General features: G+C 36.9%; 1 protein-coding gene across 3 annotated transcripts; it reads right to left on the bottom strand.

The window, feature by feature from the left end:
- Window positions 1-1,853: 1,853 nt before the first annotated feature.
- Window positions 1,854-25,091, bottom strand: LOC139984258 (uncharacterized). Of its 3 annotated transcripts, XR_011798991.1 has the most exons (16): window positions 24,267-25,091; window positions 20,498-20,728; window positions 14,295-14,537; window positions 13,153-13,470; window positions 11,205-11,435; window positions 10,280-10,407; window positions 9,678-9,830; window positions 9,230-9,566; window positions 8,428-8,621; window positions 7,927-8,094; window positions 7,206-7,318; window positions 6,674-6,933; window positions 5,886-5,952; window positions 5,059-5,348; window positions 3,445-4,480; window positions 1,854-2,982 (listed from the first exon to the last, which is right to left on the bottom strand). XR_011798991.1 is itself a non-coding variant. In XM_071998090.1 (15 exons), the coding sequence occupies exons 1-15, from the start codon at window positions 24,325-24,327 to the stop codon at window positions 4,176-4,178; spliced, it is 3,099 nt and encodes a 1,032-aa protein (XP_071854191.1). In that variant the 5' UTR covers window positions 24,328-25,091; the 3' UTR covers window positions 1,854-4,175. The 3 variants fall into 3 exon arrangements, 2 of the variants coding, with proteins under 2 accessions (XP_071854191.1, XP_071854192.1); XM_071998090.1 differs by having other exon boundaries at window positions 1,854-4,480; XM_071998091.1 differs by lacking the exon at window positions 20,498-20,728 and having other exon boundaries at window positions 1,854-4,480; window positions 24,267-25,090.
- Window positions 25,092-25,172: the final 81 nt, after the last annotated feature.

Below are 25,172 nucleotides of genomic sequence, written 5' to 3'. Positions count from 1 at the left end.
CATAGACATATAAATGAATTAAAAATTAACTGATAACAAACTGCTATAGAATTAGTATATACTATATATCATTCTACGTGGGCATCTATTACTTAATACTATACATAAGTACAAGAAAAGGCGTTAGTCATAGACATAAATGAATTAAATTAAATTAACTGATAACAAACTGCTATAGAATTAGTATATACTATATATCATTCTACGTGGGCATCTATTACTTAATACTATACATAAGTACAAGCATAATGCGTTAGTCATAGACATAAATGAATTAAATTAAATTAACTGATAACAAACTGCTATAGAATTAGTATATACTATATATCATTCTACGTGGGCATCTATTACTTAATACTATACATAAGTACAAGCATAATGCGTTAGTCATAGACATAAATGAATTAAATTAAATTAACTGATAACAAACTGCTATAGAATTAGTATATACTATATATCATTCTACGTGGGCATCTATTACTTAATACTATACATAAGTACAAGCATAATGCGTTAGTCATAGACATATATGAATTAAATTAAATTAACTGATAACAAACTGCTATAGAATTAGTATATACTATATGTCATTCTACGTTGGCATCTATTACTTAATACTATACATAAGTACAAGCATAATGCGTTAGTCATAGACATATAAATGAATTAAAAATTAACTGATAACAAACTGCTATAGAATTAGTATATACTATATATCATTCTACGTGGGCATCTATTACTTAATACTATACATAAGTACAAGAAAAGGCGTTAGTCATAGACATAAATGAATTAAATTAAATTAACTGATAACAAACTGCTATAGAATTAGTATATACTATATATCATTCTACGTGGGCATCTATTACTTAATACTATACATAAGTACAAGCATAATGCGTTAGTCATAGACATAAATGAATTAAATTAAATTAACTGATAACAAACTGCTATAGAATTAGTATATACTATATATCATTCTACGTGGGCATCTATTACTTAATACTATACATAAGTACAAGCATAATGCGTTAGTCATAGACATAAATGAATTAAATTAAATTAACTGATAACAAACTGCTATAGAATTAGTATATACTATATATCATTCTACGTGGGCATCTATTACTTAATACTATACATAAGTACAAGCATAATACGTTTAAACAGAGAAAAACGAATCTAAAAGATTACTTTGGGCAGAACTTTAGTCTTACTTTTTTATTGTCAAACAAACACAAATGAGTACTACTAACGTTTCTACAGCATTCTGTTTTCAAGTTATTCAACTTTTATGCTCAATTTCTGGAATGCTCCTTTAAGCCTCAATAGATGATGACGTCAGCTCCTCGGTGCAGGATTAATTATTAACGGTAATCCATTGTTTTATCAACTCTTTATAACCAACTTATTCTCTTTGAACTTCACATAGACAGTAGAGCATTTGTCCCGGATACACTTTTAAGGCATCGTAAACACGTCTTTTGAAGCCATTAAAGTCTTACGTTGTTTTACGATTGCGTTTTGTGTTGCATCTGATTAACTGACTAAACGGTCTGTACAGTACTTAAACTACATAGTCGAGTCACTTGAATTGATGAACCATAGCAATTAAATAGCTCATTACACAAGATTGAAAGCAGCCTACAACAAAACATAAATTAATGCTCTCAAAGTCATCCTCTCAGTCAGTTACAATGGCATTAAGAAATGAATTTAATGTTAAAAATGATTTAATCCATTGTCCTGTTTTGTCTCGGTTCTTCAGATATGGGTATACTCTTGTAGACTAAATGGGGATGTAGCGCGAGGTACACTCAGACAATACCGAAAAATAAAAATAAAGATATGAGTATAGAACACATGATTTATTCTTCCTCTACAAAATCAACAATACAGAAAATAATTCAAATTAAGAGTAAATTCAACTGAAAACGAGAACATGCATCTTCAGTTTCTGCTTCCCATCTCAATCTGATTCTACGAGAGGTTTATAGATTATTTTATTCTCATTAGTTTTTTTAGTGTTCTCATTACCGTTTCTGGAAGATTTCCAAGTAGTTCATAATGCGGAAGCTATACTCAAAGTCTCAGAATGTCACACATTCAACTCCGAAACGCGAGTTACCCCTCTAAGGTCACTCTAAGGTCACTCTAAGGTCAGTCTAAGGTCATTGAGGCTTGTCGCATAATCGCCAAGGTGTTTAGCTCACTGCGAGAACTTGCTCGAAACGACATCCTGAAAGGAATGTAGTACATCTGTTTGCCCGTAAAACAAGCAAGAGATGATAAGTCTTTGCATGTATGGCTAAGAGCTGCAATTATACCGTTTTATTGAAAATTACATAAAAATGTAATGGAAACTCCTATTTTTTGGGATAACATTAAAAGACTGGATTTTGTGGTAAAGAATGCACAAAGGATGAATTTTGGCCGGACATTTTGGGGTGTTTTTGCAGAACTTCAAATCAGAGTAAACACTTGTCCCACTGCCTTTCGGCTTTTGTGCACCTCCTTCCTCTTATGTTGAACATTCTTCCGCCGCCAGTCCTGGACTTCACCTGTATGCATGTTTGGATATAAACGGCTTATAAAATTGGAAAGCGCAAAACAGATTGATATAAATAATGCATCTGATTGCTGCACAACCTTCAAACGCACTCAGTTTGTAGCAGTTTCAGTTTATTTTCTCCACTTCACCTCAGTGAGATATAAGAGACATTTACATGATTCATTTCAATAACAATCAAGAGATTAACAAAATGAAAAATAATATATAACTTAAGAACAGGTGGTAACTGATCAGCTGCTTAATCCTTTGTGTCGCCCACCAAAGGAGGAATGACGTCAATCCTTCCACAGTTCAGAATATCCAATCATGAGGGCATCGCTGTATATGTTGTGTGCGTACAAGGGGTTCACAGAGATCATGCGCTCTGCGAAGCTAATCTAATGATTGAAATCGCGACACTGATTATCAACCTGTGTTCTACTATCGGCGCTGATATTCACTTCCTTGGTCCTCTGATCACTATTCATCACCAATGACCAGCGTTCTACTATCGGCGCTGATATTCACTTCCTTGGTCCTCTGAACACTATTCATCTCTTATTAGTTATACAACAATGACCAGCGTTCTACTATCGGCGCTCATATTCACTTCCTTGGTCCTCTGATCACTATTCATCACCAATGACCAGCGTTCTACTATCGGCGCTCATATTCACTTCCTTGGTCCTCTGAACACTATTCATCTCTTGTTAGTTATACACCAATGACCAACGTTCTACTATCGGCGCTCATATTCACTTCCTTGGTCCTCTGAACACTATTCATCTCATGTAAGTTATACACCAATGACCGGCGTTCTACTATCGGCGCTCATATGCACTTCCTTGGTCCTCTGAACACTACTCATCTCTTGTTAGTTATACAACAATGACCGGCGTTCTTCTATCGGCGCTCATATTCACTTCCTTGGTCCTCTGAACACTATTCAATTCACTTCCTTGGTCCTCTGATCACTATTCATCTCTTGTTAGTTATACACCAATGACCGGCGTTCTACTATCGGCGCTCATATTCACTTCCTTGGTCCTCTGAACACTATTTATCTCTTGTTAGTTATACAACAATGACCGGCGTTCTACTATCGGCACTCATATTCACTTCCTTGGTCCTCTGATCACTATTCATCACCAATGACCAACGTTCTACTATTTGGCGCTCATATTCACTTCCTTGGTCCTCTGAACACTATTCATCCCTTGTTAGTTACACACCAATGACCAGGATTATGGTAGAGTGGATATGGCGTTGGTATGACAGGTTATAAATCGTGGAGTTGAGTCCTGACCGACCAAAATGAAATGGGTCTTATACATCCAACAGAAATCAACGGTTTTCTCATCTGATCTTCCAAATTTTGAAATACTTTTGAGTGAGCTGAAACTGTAAATTGGATGGACATCCGACGTGAAGGGTAAGTTATAACCCTACGCCATTTGGCATCTACCACATTCACATGTGACTGCTCAGAGTCGAAGAATAACTGCCTTCCATGTTGATGTTACGTAGGGCATAACCCCGAAGTCCTTCAAAGAGAAATTCATCATTTGTTACTGTTTCAGGTTCGTGAAAATCTCGAATTTGATCTCTGAAAGGAAAACAAATTTTACGAGACTCTTGTTGTGTCCGTGTTTGAGCTGAGCTGCCTCTCAAATTGTAGATGCATGTATCCTTCTAGTCCAGGGGTATCCGACGGCCAACTTAGTGCATTTACAACCTTATCCGAATTGACCAACCACAGTGGATCATCTCCATTCAAATAGAGCCCTCTGTTATGGTGGATGGATCGCTCTTGTACCTTGTAACTTTGTCCACGTATATTGAGTTCAACGTCTAACCAAGGCATACAGGTTTTATAAGCGGTCCTTACGTCACTGACTCGAACACAGAAGAGAATGAATACTGCCAAACCTATAGAAAAGTGAAAACAAATATGGTAACGAGATAAAAGGTTGGATATTCCCCGGTTCGATCCCCGGTTCGATTCCCCGCCGACAGCAATGTGTGTCGTCTGGCAAGGGTGTTGTTCAATAACAACTTCCTGACATGGACGTTAAATGGATGTGTGCCGAGAGATTGGCTTCGGTCAGCTTGCGAGTCTACAAGCCTCCATGGCTTCTTTCGCGAGTTCCTGCTTGCGGGAAGATCACATATACATACATACATACATACATACATACATATTGATTGATTATCGATTTTAGGTCGATTATGAAGTTAAAAGAACATATTTGAGTTTTGAGAATCAATACACAGAAACATAGAATGAATGAACGTTAACATCTAGGCCTACACTTAGGAGCTAACGTTATCCTCATCGCTGTTAAAGCAGCCTCCAACAGATTTAGCATATTTAGGCGTTGAACATCTTGTAACGTGAAAAGGCTATAAAACACAACTAGCATTCATTTGTCCCCCATTTTCTTGGAGTATGAAATTGCAAGTCTAGAGTTTGTGCCATTGAAAAACTTTAACAATGATAAATTTACCTTGGAGAGAGTTGACAATACAGAAGAGAAGCTGAAATATGAAAGTTGGATGTGCCACAACAAGAAACCCCAAAGACCATGAAAGTCCCATCAATACCGACATACACATTGCATTTTGTAGCCTAGTAACCAATTGCTGCTTTCGAGATCGTGTAACAGCTTTACCCGCCACGTCAGTAAAAACCAGACGGCAGACGACCATGGAGAAGATGACGAAGTTATGAACCATGACAAGGCAAATCGGTAGCAGAAGAGAGAGGTATAGGTTGATACCAGGATTCGGAAAACAGCTGTCAATATATGAATGCGAAAAAAAAAGATAATTTATCAGGCTTATGTATCAGTTTCGTAAACATGGGATGAATGAGGAGAATAGCTCAGTTAATCTATCTGCTTTGAAATCTAGAGAATATTTCCTACCATAACATAATGAATTGCTCAAAGTAAAATACCCTCACCGATTTGTTAATCACATGAAAGTAACTTGGCGATTAATTAATAATACCTATACGCAGGAATTTCTAACCAGTGAGTTGAGGGACCGTACAAAGACCTATACGCATGAAGTTCGAACCGAAATTTCTTTTCACTTTTTCATTGTTTATAATTTCCTTGTCGGTTTTCTTTTTTGCTATTTTAAACCCTACGAAATTACGAAAACAAACAAGTTAATGTAGAATGTTGAGTTCTGAAATATTGCGAGAGTAACAAGTTCATATATGTTCGTTAGAGAGTTACACACATATACCTTCATTTTGATCAAACAACCTGCTATTAGTCCTTCTTATACCGCAAAGTACATTAATTATGCGTAACAAAATACTCACTATTCTTCACTTTTATACTGTTCATAGGATGACAAAACAGAGGCTGTTGTTATCAAAAGTGGAACTCCTGTATTGAAAATGAAACGAAGGAAAATAGTTTTAAAAATGTTTTATGACATCATATATAGGGACGTTAAGGGGACTTGAAGCAAGCATGTCATGTCATGGATGAATATTGAATTATTCGTTTTTATTACGTCATTCCTGACTCTGCCGTATTTGGGAGAATTCTATGAATTGGGTTGACTCTTAAACGTACGTAAACTGGTCTGTCAACTTTACAGAAAACAAAAGTCGTGTATTCATACTATGTGAGATTATTTTATTTGCTTTTATATGTAAATAATTGGGTTCAAATTGTGAGGAATCATAATTTTGTTATTAATATATTTATTAGCATCACAGCTCTCTGCTTCAAGACCAAAGTTAACGGTTATCATGTACTCCTTCAACTATATGAAAATCGAAACCAAAAGGAGTTGGCTGTATAGAAGAAATGACAAGCGAGATTCGTATTTAGATATCTAATAATTCAAATCGCGTTTTCATATGATATCTGGTATTGCAACTGACAGAAGATGTGTTTTATTGAGACAGAACATTATTTAAGATAAACAACATTCGCTAAGGCGGTAAAGGGTAAGGACTGGGGGCGGGGGGAGGTGGTGGGCATGCCTCCAAAATGGGAGGAATGCTCCTGAACTGCGCAAAGCACAAACAATGAATTGTTATAACTGTGTGTACATCAGCATATCATTAGTAACGTGGCTAAAGATATTACTACTCACCCCAAGCTAAAATCGAAGCTTTGAGAATAAATCGACGTACGTCTCTTTGGAATACCTTCACGAGGTACATATACATGTTATGTGCTTCCACCGCCATCCAGAACATGGTCGTCAGCATGAAGTAGTGTAACAAAATGGCGGACGCCATGCAAACGAAACTAATATTCGAATCAATGCCGGCGAGAAATACGATGTAGAGTAAAAGTAGGGATATACAGTGATTAATCAAGATTTGTCTGTGCCGACTATTACGTAATGTTCTGAAGAGAGAAAGAGAAACAGAAGAAGAAGATAGTTATGATGAGTTTCAATGTGAGTGTATAGATAAAACCGACAAGTAGTCCGGTGCAAAATATTGTTGGAAGTTAAATGTACTTTAAAGATTTTCAGTTTGAAAATCACATTTAACAACCTTACACACAAATTCGAAAGTAGTTATTATAGAACAACAGTTTGTTTACATCTCATGATAGATTTATCAACTGATATTCTGTTTTCTTGTCAATCGGTTAGTTTCTAGCTTGTTCCTCACCTAAAGGCTACAAAGGTTATTACTGTGATTAACAATCCCGCTATGGAGAGGACACATCCAATTTTAGTTAAAATGTCCAAAGCTGCTGATTCTCCTCCATGTCCGGTGAAATCCTGGAAATGGAAATATAAAATAATTAGTGAAAAATCACACAACATTGGACAGTTTAAAAAACTGTCGCATACTAGATTAAGTTGGAATAACATTAACTTGTGAAGATGTGAATATGCAACGATATAGGATTTATGTATATTGTGAAATACGCGATAATGACATCTACGAGGGGTGGGGAAGGGGGGGGGGGTCATAAACTGCTAAGGGCAGTGGGACATATCGACTTTGATTTGAGGAAGAAAACCCTAAATATTTCAAATTTGTACTGTTTGCTGTTTTCATCATAGTACATAACAAAAACATGGCAGTAAATTGATCTTGTATAGATTCATGCTTTCTTATGTGGATAGATGATTCATATCTTTGACAGAAGAACAAGAGACTTTCAGGTCAATCACCTGCAGGATGACATCATACATCCTGCTGATACCGGAAGTACTCCCAGAATATCAGAACATTTGAAATAACCACATCTCGTCATACAAAATGCTATGAGAGTTTGGCTTTCACCTAAAGATGCAGAAAATTTACACCAATTTAGGTAAGCAATCACTTGCAAGGGATTACTGAAGTAAACAATATATATATATATATAGCATATAGTTACCATAAGAACAGCAAAGTGAGTCAAATGGTCGCTATGACAAACGATGAATTCATTTGTCTGTTCGACCAACCAGCAACCTTTATTGGACCAGCCTCCGCCATTAGCTCCTAAGTTGAAATCCCAGAAAACACATTGAGCGGGTAAGCTAGACAGGTTTTCGCTGGAATTCTGTAAATCAAATTATAAGAAATGAATTAAATAAATTAATAAATTTACGAATCGTCAATTAATCGGTTAACTTATATATCTTAATCCCTATAAATATATACCAAGTCATGTTTTAAAGTTAAGTTATATATAACTGCAGAGAAGCAAAGATCTTGTTTCTTTAATGGACATTGATCATATGATATATCGATCATGTTTCATAAACTTAAAGATTAGATGATCGCTTGGTTGACAATCGCTGATAACTCACTGATTGCCCGTACTTTTATAAAAGACAAGAGGTTGACGTGGGAACTTGGAAGCTTAAACACAAGTGAAGTAAAATCTACTTACCAAAGGAAAAACTATCTCAACCGATTGACGGAGGCCTTGAATGGTCAGATCACCTACGGAAGCCGATATGATCCCTCCAGTAACGTTCCCTTTGAGCAAAGGATTGCGTGAACGTGCACCTATTTCCGCTTGTACGAATAGAACTGGGTTTTCGTAATAAATGAATCCAAGATGGAGAGCTTCGATTGGATCAGCTTCACAAATGAAAGAAAGAAAGGGAAATTCTTCTTTAAATGTTGTTTTTCCTCGAATGACAGTACAGTGCCATTGGTACATCTCTTATCAAATACAAAACATATACACACACACACACACACACATCTACTAATTATAACATAACGGCTAACATAACAGATGTGCTTACACGAAACCAAAGACATGCTGTGATGTAGTCCAGAACCACAATCACGTGATTATTACGTTGAACTATTATTGTTTCTCTGCAGTAGCTATGGAAATTGCTAGAATATTATTCTTTGCAGATAATACTTACAACTTAGGGCAACCAGCCTAGACAACATAAACAACAGAAACAATAGGACAGAAACATGAAACATGAACGATAGGGTGAAAAAACAACTCAAGTAATGTACAAAAATGGTATTCATTCTAAGAATGGAATTTGTAGCATGCAATCCAAAGGGTATCCATTTTTCAGATTGTTCGAAGTAACTTTGTGGTTTTTCCCTCTCAATGAAAGTCACATATTCTACTCCCCTTCGAAGCCCCCCCCCCCCTCCCCCCTCCCACCTGCTACAGCTAAATATAGGCCTATCGGTGACATAAATTTAAGTGGGCTCACTCAAGCTAGCATTCACGGTCCTATGTATCTCTTCCAGTGGGAGCTTCACGGTAGGTATTCCTGCTGAACTGCCTGGCATCGAAGCAGAGTGATGTACGGGTTTAATCTCAAAGGCTGTTTTCCCAATGGAGGCGCTAGAATTCTCAACGGTAGCCGTCCTTACCACTATACTCTCAGTCTCAATGGTGAGTTCCATCCCAGATTTACTTAATGTAGTAACCTGCTGTTCTAATGCAAGGGTGATTCTTGTTGATACTTGACTTTTCTCACCGGCGATTGATATTTCATTTTCTGTTAGATAAACCATTTCTACGGTCGCCAAAATTGACTCTAAAATCTGCAAAATACAAGAGAAAATTGAATTTTGCAGGATGTAATGGAACAAAATAGCAGAGAAGGAAACCATATGGAAGAGAGAGGCAGACTATAATGCTGAAGTAATACTCACATTCTGGGAGGGAACTCTAGTCTCTACAATCTCGTCAATAATATCTGCTATCAGAATGACGTCAGTGTCGTCGAGACGTGTCACATTTAGTCTGCTCACTATGTCACTTAGTGACAGCGCCACGTCCTCTGCCGTAAACTCGTCAACGGGATACTATTAATAATAGGAAAAAATAAAATCATCATCATCATCATCATCATCATCATCATCATCATCATCATCATCATCATCATCATCATCATCATCATCATCATCATCATCATCATCATCATCATCATCATCATCATCATCATCATCATCATCATCATCATCATCATCATCATCATCATCATCATCATCGTCCTCTGCCGTAAACTCGTCAACGGAATACTATCAATTATAGGAACAAATAAAATCATCATCATCATCATCATCATCATCATCATCATCATCATCATCATCATCATCATCATCATCATCATCATCATCATCATCATCATCATCATCATCATCATCATCATCATCATCATCACCATCATCATCATCATCCGCCCCCCACTCCTCCTCCCCCTCATCACACCAAAGTTACAGTCCTACACAGGATGTCGCTGTGATGAACTTACGTCTTTCAGTTCCTGAAGAGTAACGTTGTTCCTCGGTAAACCGCAGTCAGTTACTTCTGCACCGGCCGACCATAAACCACCGAGACGCTGGTAAAATGTGCAATTGCGGTAGGCGCGTGGCAACCCAGCTAAACATCAAAATATGGAAGACCAATGGTGTTCTTTACTTGTATACGATCAGAGTTAATAAAAGAAGAGTAATTGCAGGGGTGGGGGGGGGGGGTATGGAGGGAATAGATGTCATTGGAGTAATATAACTATTGTGGATAAATTCTCACCAAAGCACTTCAAGGGTTTCAGTAAAGTTGGAATGAAGAAAGCGTTGTATTTCGATACCACTTTTAAAATAATGATTCTTACTATTATTCGATTTTGTAGAAACGTCTCAGGCTGGTCAATTTAAGCCGAAACGGTTATTCTTAGTCTGGCACACAGTTCCTCAACAGGTTATAGCACAACACTCAATATACAAGACTTTTATGACCTCAAATAACATGTTTACTGTACATTACAAACTTGTCAAGGATAAAAGGATGTTGAATGTCTGTCACGAAGATAAAAAGGAAAATAACAACGTTTTTAGTTCACAGAGGATGATGGAAATTTGTCTTAATATTAACACGGTCAATGAACTTATCGTCACAGTAATCTATTGTTTTTGTTTTCTTACTTCTTTTTCTTGTTACAATGCATTGTGGGTTGACGTATTGCCCTTTCTTTCAACTTGACAGTTCCTGATCATGTACGAAGTCAATCTTGGCGAGCTAGTCTGCGCATGCTCTGTTACTAAAATCAGTTAATGTACGTAGAGTATGTTACTGGTCCCGATTTCGTATAATAAACAGCAAACGAAACACATATTGTAAGAAAAATAGCAGAATATTCCTTTGACTAAAACAAAAACATAGAAAGCAAAAGATCTTACCGACAATATTCACATGGAATGTGCATACATCAAATGTACCGCTGCCTGTTGCAGCAGTGATATTGACCGTATATACACCAATTTGAAAGCGATCGCCCGAGTTGAAGTTCGCGGTAATTTCAGCAATAACGTCAGCGTGAAATATGGGAAGATCCCAACGAACCTCTGTATCATTCATGCCTTGATCGGTTTGCTTCGTTACATTGACTGGACAGCCTTCAACAAGTAGATCTGTAAACAAGAAATTAAACAAGAAAATTAAAAGTGGGTGACGGTTCCGTCTATGTTTCAGAGAAAAAGAACGACAGGGGGGGGGGGGGGGTGGTGTCAGGGTTAGGGTGGGAGATATTCATTACTAAAATGGTCTGCTACATGCTTGGTTTTAGTGCAATGGGGTGCCAGTTGCGTATACCTATTTCATATAGGTCTATAGTTTCTCAACTTTTATTAAATAAATTTTCATTGACGGTACTTGACATGAATTTACTATTACAATAACATGTAATCAAACTGGTCCATGTTTGCTTTATGGATTATCAGGCTCCTGAAGAGGCGTGTAGACTGATCCCCTCTCAAGGAAGAAACAATAATTGATTGCATTTAAGTTGATTGGCAAAGTACCGAATTTGTTCCAATCACGACTGACATGGAACTGTAGAGCAAGCGAAACCATTTTTTATATGAACAGTAATATTAGGCAGTTAGGGAGGAAAAGAGCTTTACATACGGTCGGAATTTCATTTTTGATCAATCAGATAAGTAGGCCTAGTTCATCTAGAAGCTCGTTACACCAAGGATCTGCTACTTGGTCTGTATACCTTGGATACAGGGTTCATTAGCTGAAGAGAAAGTACACCCACCTACAGATATATGACCGACGGAAACCATGACTAGATACAAGATGAAGGTTTTGACCATAGACCGAATATAACAGACAACCGGTAGCCATTTTGTTAATCACCTAAATTATTAAAAAAACACCATCTGGGTAAATTTGCGGTTTCCTTTGAACACAACGTGTTAATCATTATATCGAAATGACGGAAACGTCTTAACCTCAAAGCCTAAAAAAACAGAAAATTTCTTGAAAATAAATGGATTAAGTCCTTGTATTGCCATTTAAGAAATGACAGGCTGCGGCTGATGACCTATATATATACCATCACTTTGTTTAGTAGTTGCATAGGCTAAGTCATGACAAATGCTTTGTCTATATTGATTATATTCCAATGGGGGTAAAAGATAAAATGAATATGTTTCTATAGGAATTTGGAGGTTTTGTGATATTCAGATTCTAAATATGCTAAATTTTGCGGAGTGTTCCTTTAAGGATATAAAAATTATATTAACGTCGGCTGCGCAGTGCAGATCGAAATGTAAATTTACATTCATTGTTTTATTAATTCCAATAAACTCAATCAAACATATTTCTTTGACTTTCTATAAGCAACAGAATAGCAGTGGATTAAATACAATAACCTGTATCCTTGAAATATTTGTATTACAAACATTTTATTTTAGGTTATGAATTTTCTTATGTTTTCCTATCTAGTTTTGTGTTACGTCTGAGGAGTTGAATTTCACGAGTCTCAGATGACCGAAAGCGTTCTTAGTCAGAAAACAACAGTGACACAGAAGTTAAATCACTAGTTTGGACGATCTATGAAATTTTATACTTAAATTTCTGATTAATATCATCCTTTAGTTGATACGTAAAAGTCCAAACATTTGCATGAGTAACTAAAACAATTAACAAATAATAAAATAGATAACTAAAAACAGCTTTTTATCGGAGCTATTTTATTTTCTTAACCACAAATTGTGATCGACTTACCTGACAGCCAGTTTAAATTAATGAATATTCACAATTTGGTACTCCATTCACTTTCAACAATGAGAAATAATAATATAACCAGAATTGGTTGAATTGCTACGAGGTTTGTCTTACTTTCGAACTGAATGGTTAATGGATGACTATTAGTTCGGTCCATATCAGTACAGACGAATTCTCCGGAATCACTTTCATTGGCGGGTGACAAAGTCAAGTATTTTTCAGGGTGGATGGAATCACCTCTCACTGGAAAAGCTACAGCCCTCCCTTCCTCTTGTTGGATGTGCTTGAACAATAGGTCGGGTTCTCTAGGTCTCCTCAACTGACACGTGATTGTGACGTTGCGGTCAGGAGGTAGAAAAACTGTTATAGATCCATCGTGTTGTACTTTGAGAGGTAAGTTTGGCGTGATGGTGAGTTTTTCTTCAACTCCAACTAAATGCAGACAAAATAAAAAATATATGAGATTATAATATTACATTATATGAGGCGAAAATATTGAAAATATTGCTAAAACTGCTTTCTGGTTAAACTGACGTGCTACATGAATGCGGAGAGCTTGCCTGATTGATCTTGAATCTTATGTACATAACAACTGTTAACCATTTCTTGTTCATAATCATTTCTGCATCGTCACCCTTCAACCCGCCCGTCCTTGCGCTGTACCTTACACCATTCTCCCGCTGCCATCTGCCTCTAATCCAGGGGCTGAGGAATGTACACCCCTTTTACTCCCGCCATAGAAAAGCATAGTCGTAAGTAAAACCTTGTGTGTCAACGTCGTTTGACTAAATAACCCAGATTTATTTATTATGGACTTAAAATATACCATTGCTCGTTCAACATTTTAAACTTATATTATACGATGTAGGAGGGCCTAACCAACCCCTCCACCTTTCCATATGTGCGTCGACATCAATGTCTCCATGGCCACGCCCTCTATTTTAAACTTTTTAATCATAGAACCTTCCCTAGTCTTTAGATTGACCTCTGCTCGTTGACTTGTAGCTGTCTATAGTAACTTATCAATGTATCGGTATACAGAGTAATTGTAAATGTGTTTACAAAGTATACACGTCAATTCAATTGATAAGAAATTGCGATCCTCCTCCCCATCTCAAACTCAGCGTTAAAATGACTACCTTCTTCTGATTTCGACCTGTGGTCGTTAGACAAACACGTCATTTTGTGTTTTTTATTTTTTTTATTTTATTATTATTATTATTAATATTATTTTGACAATAGTAAGTTATACTCACGACAAGAGGTAGGCACTTCGGGCCATTGACCACCAGATGAACAAGTATTTTCGGGCATTCCTTCAAGTACCTCCAATCCCGGGCTTTGACACTGGAACGAAACGGTAGTCCCAACTTCGAAACTTTCTTGATCTGTTTCGTTCAGTTCTATCCATTTTTCACCAATCTGGATAAACTGAGCGACGCCCTCTATTTGCGGAGGTCTACTACAGTTTTTCAGAGTTTCCATTATTTCTTCTTGTGCTGAAATAAAATATAGTGAAGACAAATTAAAAGTTAAAAGGGGTTGATGTAAAGTTGGACACAGAAAATATAGAAGTTGAAAGTGGTTCTAACGCAGGGTTTGTGAATTAATTTTGGTTAATATATCTTCACTGATAAGTATATCATTCAAGTAGACACAAATCCAAGGATCATCTTTACCGTGTATGGTAGAGGTATTTCTGATGAATAACTCTCCCAAATAGCCTCAGCAAATCTTGTTTCGTTTTGGGAGGTATCGCAGTTTATAATTCGTGTCTGTTGCTCTCATTTTGTATATCTGTGACGTCATAGTGATGTCACAGAGCCTCTAGGATATGCAACATTTCTATTTGCGTGTTTTATTCTTATCGTCAAGGTAGAAAGCTAACAGTATTTAAATTTAAACCAACGACATCATTATGTCATGTTAAGAACTTCAATATATTACATTCAATTGTTACAAATAAACATCGTGGAGGAACACTTAGCCTGATATAGAAATACTTTCACTCAGTACTCAAGTCCCAAACCTCCGAAATGGAATCAAACTTAGCTACTTGGTGAAGTTGTTCATTTGCAGTTATCTCTATCATATAGACCGGAAGCATATTCGAGCAATTTGGAAATACAAGTTTCCACTTTTTCGGACAAAATCCTCTTTGTTGACAATATCCTCACCCCTCCCCAACCCCCTCACCCGCATGGCATTCCTTGACAATATCCTCATCCCGTCTCCCCCCCCTCTCACCAGCATGACATTTCATAATAATATCCTCAGCCCTCTCCCCAACCCCTCACTCGCATGGCATTTAAAATCATGAATCATGTTTGTGTGGTTATCTTGATAAGTTTATTGCTTACATTCATATTGATGCGAGAAATCTTGCGGAAATAAATTAACATGGTTTATAATGAAAACAATAAAATTAAAAGTTTAGAAAATGAATTCACTTTCCTGTTGTAAGATAACGTGTTACGGTTACAAGAATAGTATTATATGTGGTGAAGTTACTACCGGACAGATTTAGGCAATCTCTGTATGAATATCCATCAACGGCTAATTAATTATTCCATTTGACTTTGCAAATTTGATCTCACAAACAAATTTATTTCAATAATTTATTTTCTGTATCACATGAACCAAATTAAGAACAAAATCCATTATTTGGAAAGAAACTTGTCTAGACCAACTATATTTTTGAATAAGTAATCGGAACTTGACATCTCTAAAACATTGTCTTTTATGGGCTACCATATACCGTCACATGACTTATTCGTCATCGCTAATGGCCGACGATGATTTCCGAGTCAAGGAGGCTCTTCCTGTCAACCTGTGTAGAATATTTTACAGGTTGTTATCGTCAAAAGATGACATTTACTGTTACGGTTAATCCCTTTCCCATTTTGATTGCCACGGTTAGTGTGGACTTCACAGTGGGCGGTTAATTCTTTCACAGGCATATAGCAACGGTTGGTATTATAATATGATGTTGTTAGTGGGCTGGCTGTCTATACAACGTAAGGATACAATGTCATAAAACCTGCCTAAGAATAAATGCATATAGGCTTAGCAATATGACTGGGTTATATAATAATTATGTTATAAAGAGACATGATTTTGCTCAGAAATGAAGTTAATAAGGTTATGCTTAGTAGACTTTATCCCAGTTATTGTTCAATTTACAAAAGGTGAGGGGGGTATTTCTATTTCAATGCCACTTAAACGCTGCATTAGATAAGCTATGCAATTTCATGAAAGTCAGTATTATATTTCCCTGCATGACTGACTCGAAGTTCAGTCGCACGCGCTCTTTAATGTTCATATATTGAAGTCTTGATCACGGCTCTTCTTAATTATTCAACAGAAGGTCACACAATTGTGGGAAGACACGTACCCACCCACCCCTTCTGCTCCCGTTGTCCTTGGGCAGAACTCCTATACGTATACAATGACAATTATTGGCGGAGATATCTTCGTACAAATATTTAGGTGGAAGATGTTTATATCAACGTAACCAGCTGCTTTAAGTTACTCAACATTGGTGTTTAGATTTAACCTGACGAACAAATTGATCTTACCATAGTAACGGTCCCGTAAATACAAATTGCAGAGCTTTCATTCATGAATCGCCACAAATAAGGTTAATCACTGTAGTTAAGGGAAGTATACATGTTACAAAGTCTATGGAATTGGTGATTATGTAAACCGCAAATTGCGTGAAAAGGGTTTAAATTCGAGCATTTCCCTGTGGAAAGTTAGTTCGGTGCCACACCAGTTGTCAAGGTAACAAGTTTACCATGGCTTGTATCATTAAATGGAGACTACATAGCATTTGTTTTTGCCTCCATTGTATTCATCGAATTAGGTCGAAACTTTTCCCTTTTGTTTTTTTGTGTTTTCGTATACGTAAGTTACATTTACTGTTTAGCTTATATAAATTGCATAGGCTACCTAACAATATACATGACGATGAACTAACGAATATGACAAGATGTGCTAATATTACGATTACGAAATATATGAGGTGATGGACTAACTTTACATGACTAAATAACGTTTCACAGTAACAGGTAAACTTGTCATGATCAAATACACCATCAACATTGCCACCGTTATCACCGCGACGGTGCTACCACCATCGCCACCACCACCACCACCACCACCACCACCACCACCACCACCACCACCACCACCATCATCATCACCACCACCACCATCATCATCATCATCATCATCATCATCATCATCATCATCATCATCATCATCATCATTATCATCATCATCATCATCATCATCGTCCTCTGCCGTAAACTCGTCAACGGAATACTATCAATTATAGGAACAAATAAAATCATCATCATCATCATCATCATCATCATCATCATCATCATCATCATCATCATCATCATCATCATCATCATCATCATCATCATCATCATCATCATCGTCCTCTGCCGTAAACTCGTCAATGGAATACTATTAATTATAGGAAAAAATAAAATCATCATCATCATCATCATCATCATCATCATCATCATCATCATCATCATCATCATCATCATCATCATCATCATCATCATCATCATCATCATCATCATCATCATCATCATCATCATCATCATCATCATCATCATCATCATCATCATCATCATCTTGACAATAGCTGTTAAATTGCTCTTGATCATATTTACCACCAACCTTGTCACTGATATCGTCACTATCACATCCACCGATAACACCACCACTCCCAAACACAACCAACACCATCATTATTATCATGACAATAGCAGGCACATTTATCATGATCATCCTCACCACCAACATTGTCATGGATAGAGTCACCACCACGTGCACCACATCCACCACTGCCAGTGCCACCACCACAAATTACCACAAACACCATCATCATTGTTATGACAATGGCCGGCAAATTCATAATGATCAACATAACCAGCACCATTGCCACCGTTATCGCCATTGCGACCCACAACCAACACACAGCAAACACCGTCACCGTTACCATGACCACCACCAACAAAAAATACCTATATTAGAATTACATATTTATCATGTATTGAATTCTGACCCGATAATTTGGAGATATGTGTTATCTAGTACTGGTATCCTCTAGTCAATAGTTATGTCATAAATTTGTTATAATATAGATGTTATTAATTGACCTCATTGGGTGGCTCCGTGCATGGACAATTATCACACCGGCTCCCTCTTTACACTCTTCGTATACATGCAATATCTTATACCACCCTTCCGTGTTTAACAGTGAAATCTATGAACTTTGACATTACAAAAAAAAAATGAATAGATTGCAGTCGCTAGATACATTTTCTCGACGTCTCGAATAATCCCGCGACCCACTGAAACATTTTTGCGCCATAGTTTACGGAAAGTCGACCTATAGAATTACATGACGATAAGAACTGACAATGGTGTGTCTGGGCGTAGCTTCGAATTGTTCGAGCTATGACCCTATCCATGACATGCTAGCCTCTATACAACCTACAAACATTCAACGAAACTTGAGTTGACAAGATACAACGCTCAGCCCATGTCATTATGTTTAATTATAAACAATAGGGTTCTATTACATTCTCATCGCTATATGGAATATAAAACAAATACACCCTAATGATACATGCAACCACCGAATAACAAAACAATCAGTTCCACGAAAACAGTGTCTACTCATTACCTGTTTAACCTATAACTGTATCTAGTTTAAAGTGACAGAAATGGGGATAGTCTTAGCTTATAAGTTTCATCGGGTAAAGAAACTTGGTTTTTATCAAAGTTAACTGGATCTCTTCTTTGCCTGTATAAGCATGGATGTATTAAAGGTATTGGCTGCTAACATTTCCATGACAACGTGGATCGTGAGCTTGACAGGTCATGTTTTCAGCAAATACAATGACGTCAATAAAATTCGATCAATGTTGTTTTCTTTCTTTTTCTTCAGTTGTGGCATTGTTGACCAACTTACGCATGCAAAATACTGCTTTGACTGGAAATTGGAATCGTGGAACAAGGGTTCGAGGTATACCCCCCCCCCCCTCCCCCATCCTGTTTGCAATCCATGAATTACGATGATGAGTACAAGCCTGGATGTAGACCTAACGACATATAGTCCTAATTTGTAGCCAAAATGATCCGCAAAATGCATCATTGACGACTAAAATTTCTCTTTCTTTGGCAGGGACCTTCAGACCCTATTACATCGAATTCGGTTCCAACAACCTCAGTACCACACCCCATCCATTTGTAAATCCTGGGTTCGCCCTGTAATCATAGTTCTGATATATGAACAGGGAGATAACATTTATAGGGAAATAGGGGCGGGGAGTCAGGCTTTGTGAGAAAGGTTGAGGGTTAGCGTGCTGTGCAGGTTCGGGGTCCAGGGTCAAATTGGCGGTTAGGGGATATGGGATGAAGTTTATTGTTTTCTTAGTTTATTAATATATTTCTTAACAAAAATGTGTATTGGTGGATCAGGTCAGAGATTCCGACCAACAGAAGACAGAAAAATCATATAGGCCTATACAGCGATGAATTTACATAGAATTTATTTTATGATTTTAAAAGAGTGGCTGGGGTAGTTGTATACTGGGCCCGACCTGTTGAGAATGGCGTATATATCAGGGAGTTGTTCTATACTTAGAGACCATTCTTTAATAGGTTAATCTAGGCCTGTTTGTTGAAGGTTTGCAATGGCCCAAGTTACCTAATTTAAAGTTGTCAATCGCTTCTGGAAAACGTGACACTGCAATTATTCAGACAATTTTCGGAATGTTAAATTATGATCAATAAAATGCCAAAAGGAGGTGATATGCTTTGAAGTGACGTTAAAACGTTTTCTTGTTGTCCAATATGGGTGACCAGAATTTGTCTTTTTAGCATATAGTTTGGGACTATAACGATGACCTTTGTTGATTCTGAGTCTGCAGTAGCGCTTATTGGTAACACGATATAACAGTCTTGGAATACTTGCATGATATATATGGACAAGCTCCACCAAAGGACATGCACTCCGTATCTCGAGCAGAAGTTAGTAAATGCTTCCGGTAGAATCGGTACAGAGAGGACGCATAAAGGGCGTACAATGTTACAATGAGTGTATATGAGCAATGCGTTTATATAGCTGAAGTCATGCACTTTGTTTTGGAGTGTATATGAACAATGCGTTTATATAGCTGAAGTCATGCACTTTGTTTTGGAGTGTATATGAGCAATGCGTTTATAGCTGAAGTCATGCACTTTGTTTTGGAGTGTATATGAGCAATGCGTTTATATAGCTGAAGTCATGCACTTTGTTTTGGAGTGTATATGAGCAATGCGTTTATATAGCTGAAGTCATGCACTTTGTTTTGGAGTGTATATGAGCAATGCGTTTATAGGCGTAGTCATGCACTTTGTTTTTCATTTACTGTAGGCTTCTGTTCCTCACCTCCGATATCACCCATCTCGCTCTCTCCAAGGTTTTGAGGGAATCGAATTGTGGCCCTTGTTTCATCCCTGAAAACGGGAAACCCTGCTGCACCAGGGTATTGAAACCGTGTGGAATAAGATATATGTGATGTTCGTTGTGTGTAGGTAGTACTGTGTCTGCGATAGCCCGAAGAGCTAATAACTCCTCCTTGTTGCCACTGGGTCCTTCGTTCGTTAACAGTGGTCGCCGCTGCATGGACGGGGAGAGAAATAAAGTCGATTATTCTGGCCATATATTCGTTGTAGAAAAGACGGTATGAAGTTAACTGAATCATTATCGATTTAGTCAATGAACAGGTTAGAAGCCACAGTACGTTTAAGAAAAGTCACCCAATATAGAGCCTGGCCACGAAACACTGATCAACTGATGGACACTCAATCCCTGCAGTCAGGTAACAATGAGGCTGTAACCACGGTGATGACAGAGAAACGCTAAGTGATAAAGAAGTAGTAGACCCTCCCAATGAGAATAGATACTGCACATGATCTTGGTTAAACGTTGGTAATGTGTACCTTGTACCAGTACAGAACATACTACACATGATCTTAGCCAAAAGGCTTTTACTCCTTTATTAGTCAACGGTAACAAATTCAGTCTCGAATCTTATATGCAATCTATAGGCTAAGATATTTGTTTTATATGATAGGCTATATATTTGTAGGTTAGGCTATATGCATTTGTAGGCTTAGCTATGTACTTGTAGGTTAGGCTATATGTATTTGTATGCTAGGCATACCTTTGCTATCTACAGCACTTTATAGTAACATGAACACAATTAATTTCTGTCAATTCCACTTTGTAGATTCTGTTTCTATGTCACAACATTGGCGAGTATGTGAGACAGTAAGAGATACATACCAACAAATACAGGTAGGCTAATCAATGACGTAGATGAGGTGTAGGTAGAGGTATCCGATGGATTTGCTACCTTTCCCCCGAAGAAACTATTTCTAATAATTTAAGCGGATAATTTTATCAGTCTTGAAACGTTTTCATTTAGGTATTGGTCCACAACGCGAAGTTAAACGATATAGGCTAAAGTATATCAGTATTGGCAATGTTGGCTTTCGTGTTTTAGTTCTACACATTAGTTTGAGTAAAACCCTATAGTATGGTCTAGGTACGGTACTTTATTGTTGCTGAATACCTAAGGAAATATATTTCATCAGAAAATGGGAAACCAAATCCAGCTAATGTGCTGCCGAAAATATACAAGCACAATATACACGCATAATAATCACAACATACAAGCACAAAAATCACAATATACAAGCACAATAATCACAATATACAAGCACAATATTCACAATATACAAGCACAAATAATCACAATTTACAAGCACAATAATCACAATATACAAGCACAATAATCACAATACACAAGCTCAATAATCACAATATACAAGCACAATAATCACAATATACAAGCACAATAACCACAATATACATGCACAATAATCGCAATTTTCAAGCACAATATCACAATATACAAGCACAATAATCAGAATATACAAGCACAAAAATCATAATTTACAAGCACAAAAATCACAGTATACAAGCATAATAATCACAATATACAAGCACATTGATCAGAATATACAAGCACAATAATCACAATTTAGAAGCACAATAATCACAATTTACAAGCACATTAATCAGAATATACAGCACAATAATCACAATTAACACGTACAATAATCACAGTATACAAGCACAATAAACACAATTTACAAGCACAATAATCATAATATACAAGTACAATAATCACAATATACAAGCACCACCTATGCGTTCTGAATTTTGTTATACGTATAGGTTTAGCATGATTTCACTATTTCGCACTAACCTCGAATGGAACAGATATATCCTATAGCTTGGTTTGGTTTTTATTGCAAATAGTGAGGATACGTACACAAGCGAACAAAAAAAAATCAGTATTTTTGTATGAAAAACAATATTATAGACAAGTGCCTGCACGGCAGGAAATCGTTGAGAATCCTTAGTTGCTTGCTACATAATTAAAGTGTATTGGCTGACAAAGAGTAGAAGTCAATAACGGAGAAATAGAATGGTCAACACTGAATTATTTTATCGCACAAATATAAACTGCGTATAGTATTGCTATATTTCTTTTTTTGCGAACCTTAATTTTAAACGTTCCTTCATGGCTATATTGTAGTATTCGAGTCCGTTCGGGTACTCGAGTTCATTTTCCGTACCCGTTACTCGGGATTTTGTACTCGTATAATCAGAGAACAAAACAAATTTCATGTACTCATAAAGTACTCATATTCGAAGCTTTGTACTTATATTCTATGACCAGGCATCAGGATAGGTGGACTAAACGACTTCATTCTCGGGGAGAGGGCACAAACAACGAGAGGATATGTGACATGTGACGTTGGTTTTGAGGAATAAAACAAAAAATCACCTCAAAATATGCTGTACTTTCTGTAGCACAAATTCCAGTATTTGAATAATTTCAAACGAAGGGTACATTATAATTACAAAACTGGAAAAGTGAGTTTTGATCAAAGAGAACTCTTTTGAGTTTTGTTGTTGTATATAAATACGTGAAAGGGGAGCACGATCCTCGATGCCCCGGCTGAGCTGCCCCGAGAGGCATCGCCGTATACTGATGCCCTTAGTTTGTACTCAAATCTTTAGTCTACTGCATGTTGTGAATTTGATGGACTTTTGTAATAATACAATTTAATGCTTGGTTTAGTTTAATACGATTTTTTTAATTGCCAGTTGTTTGCTTCAAGTATAGCATTCTACTTTAAGTATAACATACTGCTTTGAGTGCAGCATTATACTTTAAGTGTAGCATACTGCTATTCGTGTTGCATACTGCTTCAAGTATAGCATTCTACTTTAAGAATATCATACTGCTATGAGTGCAGCATTCTACTTTAAGTATAGCATACTGCTTCAAGTATAGCATTCTACTTTAAGTATAGCAAACTGTTATGAGTGCAGCATTCTACTTTAAGTGTAGCATATTGCTATACGTGTTGCATACTGCTTGAAGCATAGCATTCTACTTTAAGTGTAGCATATTGCTATACGTGTTGCATACTGCTTGAAGCATAGCATTCTACTTTAAGTGTAGCATATTGCTATACGTGTTGCATACTGCTTGAAGCATAGCATTCTACTTTAAGTGTAGCATATTGCTATACGTGTTGCATACTGCTTGAAGCATAGCATTCTACTTTAAGTGTAGCATATTGCTATACGTGTTGCATACTGCTTGAAGTATAGCATTCGTTTTTAAGTGTAGCATACTGCTATACGTGTTGCTTACTGATTTAAGTGTAGCATTCTGCTTTGAGTGTAGCATTCTACTTTAAGTGTAGCATACTGCTATACGTGGTGCATACTGCTTGAAGCATAGCATTCTACTTTAAATGTAGCATACTGCTATACGTGTTGCTTACTGATTTAAGTGTAGCATTCTGCTTTGAGTGTAGCATTCTACTTTAAGTAAAGCATACTGCTATACGTGGTGCATACTGCTTGAAGCATAGCATTCTACTTTAAGTATAACATACTGCTTTGAGTGCAGCATTCTACTTTAAGTGTAGCATATTGCTATACGTGTTGCATACGGCTTTAATGACCGGAAACGTCACAAAGTAGTTTCATGAATCGTTTGAATGTTATAGGAAAGAGGATGATATTTGTTATGACAAGATGACAATATGAATTAAGTCATACTTACAAGATTGGTAAATGAAGTTTGTCATTAAGAGGAAAACCATCCATTCTAGCTTAGAGGTCATCTTTCTATCCTGCCAAAATCACTCCAGACGGTAAGAAATACTTCCAAAAAAGTAGACCAAAATCTGAGTATAAAACTTATTCCATACGATCGGTTATTAAAATTTGAAAAAGATATACACTGAGATTTATGTCCCAGACTAATTATATCGTTGACTTAAAACGTGTCGTTAACGTATATTAAACATATAAAGACGTATCACAGGTAATGTATTGTCTTTAAAACAAGTTCAAGGTATCAACCCTTCAGACTATTTGTAAATTGGTAACAGTTCAACAAACGTCGGAATATGTTGCGTGAGAAAAATATGAACGGCTATATTCCTCTGCCGCGTTATATGTATATACACATATATTGATCCAAAAAGACGCAGAAATGTTTGCAGCTTAAGTGTTCTGTTAAATCCAGCCGGAATAATTCACTAGTGTAAGAATATGTTAATCCGACCACTGTCTTAGATGGTCACTCTATGTAACTGTTTAACCACACAGTTGTAGTAATTAACGGCATGAGATTCACTTAACCACTGAAAATTGACTATTCTCGTTTAGAAAACACAACAGTTCCCATATCCAGCAATTTGTTCTACTAAACTGAGTTTGACAGATATGAGTATAAAGAAACAGTCACTCTTCGTCGGAGAATCTTTGAGTGAAATAAACCCTTCACTCTGCTGGCTGGATACCATTTGCTAACAGAAGACGTCGTGGAATAATTGGTTGATAGCTTCCACTCAACCAAACAAAATTCCTGCCAACACTCATATCCTTAATCACATAGCAACTGAGAATTCACGACAGTTATACAAACTTCCTAAATCCTTTTTCCGGAAGTAATGTTTTGGTT

The sequence above is a fragment of the Apostichopus japonicus genome, chromosome 17 (assembly GCF_037975245.1).
Source record: "Apostichopus japonicus isolate 1M-3 chromosome 17, ASM3797524v1, whole genome shotgun sequence".
NCBI lineage: Eukaryota > Metazoa > Echinodermata > Holothuroidea > Aspidochirotida > Stichopodidae > Apostichopus > Apostichopus japonicus.
This window is presented reverse-complemented; position numbering and strand designations above follow the sequence as displayed.

What these genes read in the sequence shown, in the direction of transcription:
- LOC139984258 (XM_071998090.1), bottom strand. Translation starts at nt 24,327, where the DNA reads ATGACCTCTAAGCTAGAATGGATGGTTTTCCTCTTAATGACAAACTTC. An exon ending in TTGAGATAGTTTTTCCTTTG is followed by an intron (nt 8,095 to 8,427) that starts GTAAGTAGATTT and finishes TTTGATTTACAG; the next exon opens with AATTCCAGCGAAAACCTGTC. An exon ending in CAGTATAAAAGTGAAGAATA is followed by an intron (nt 5,349 to 5,885) that starts GTGAGTATTTTG and finishes ATATATTGACAG; the next exon opens with CTGTTTTCCGAATCCTGGTA.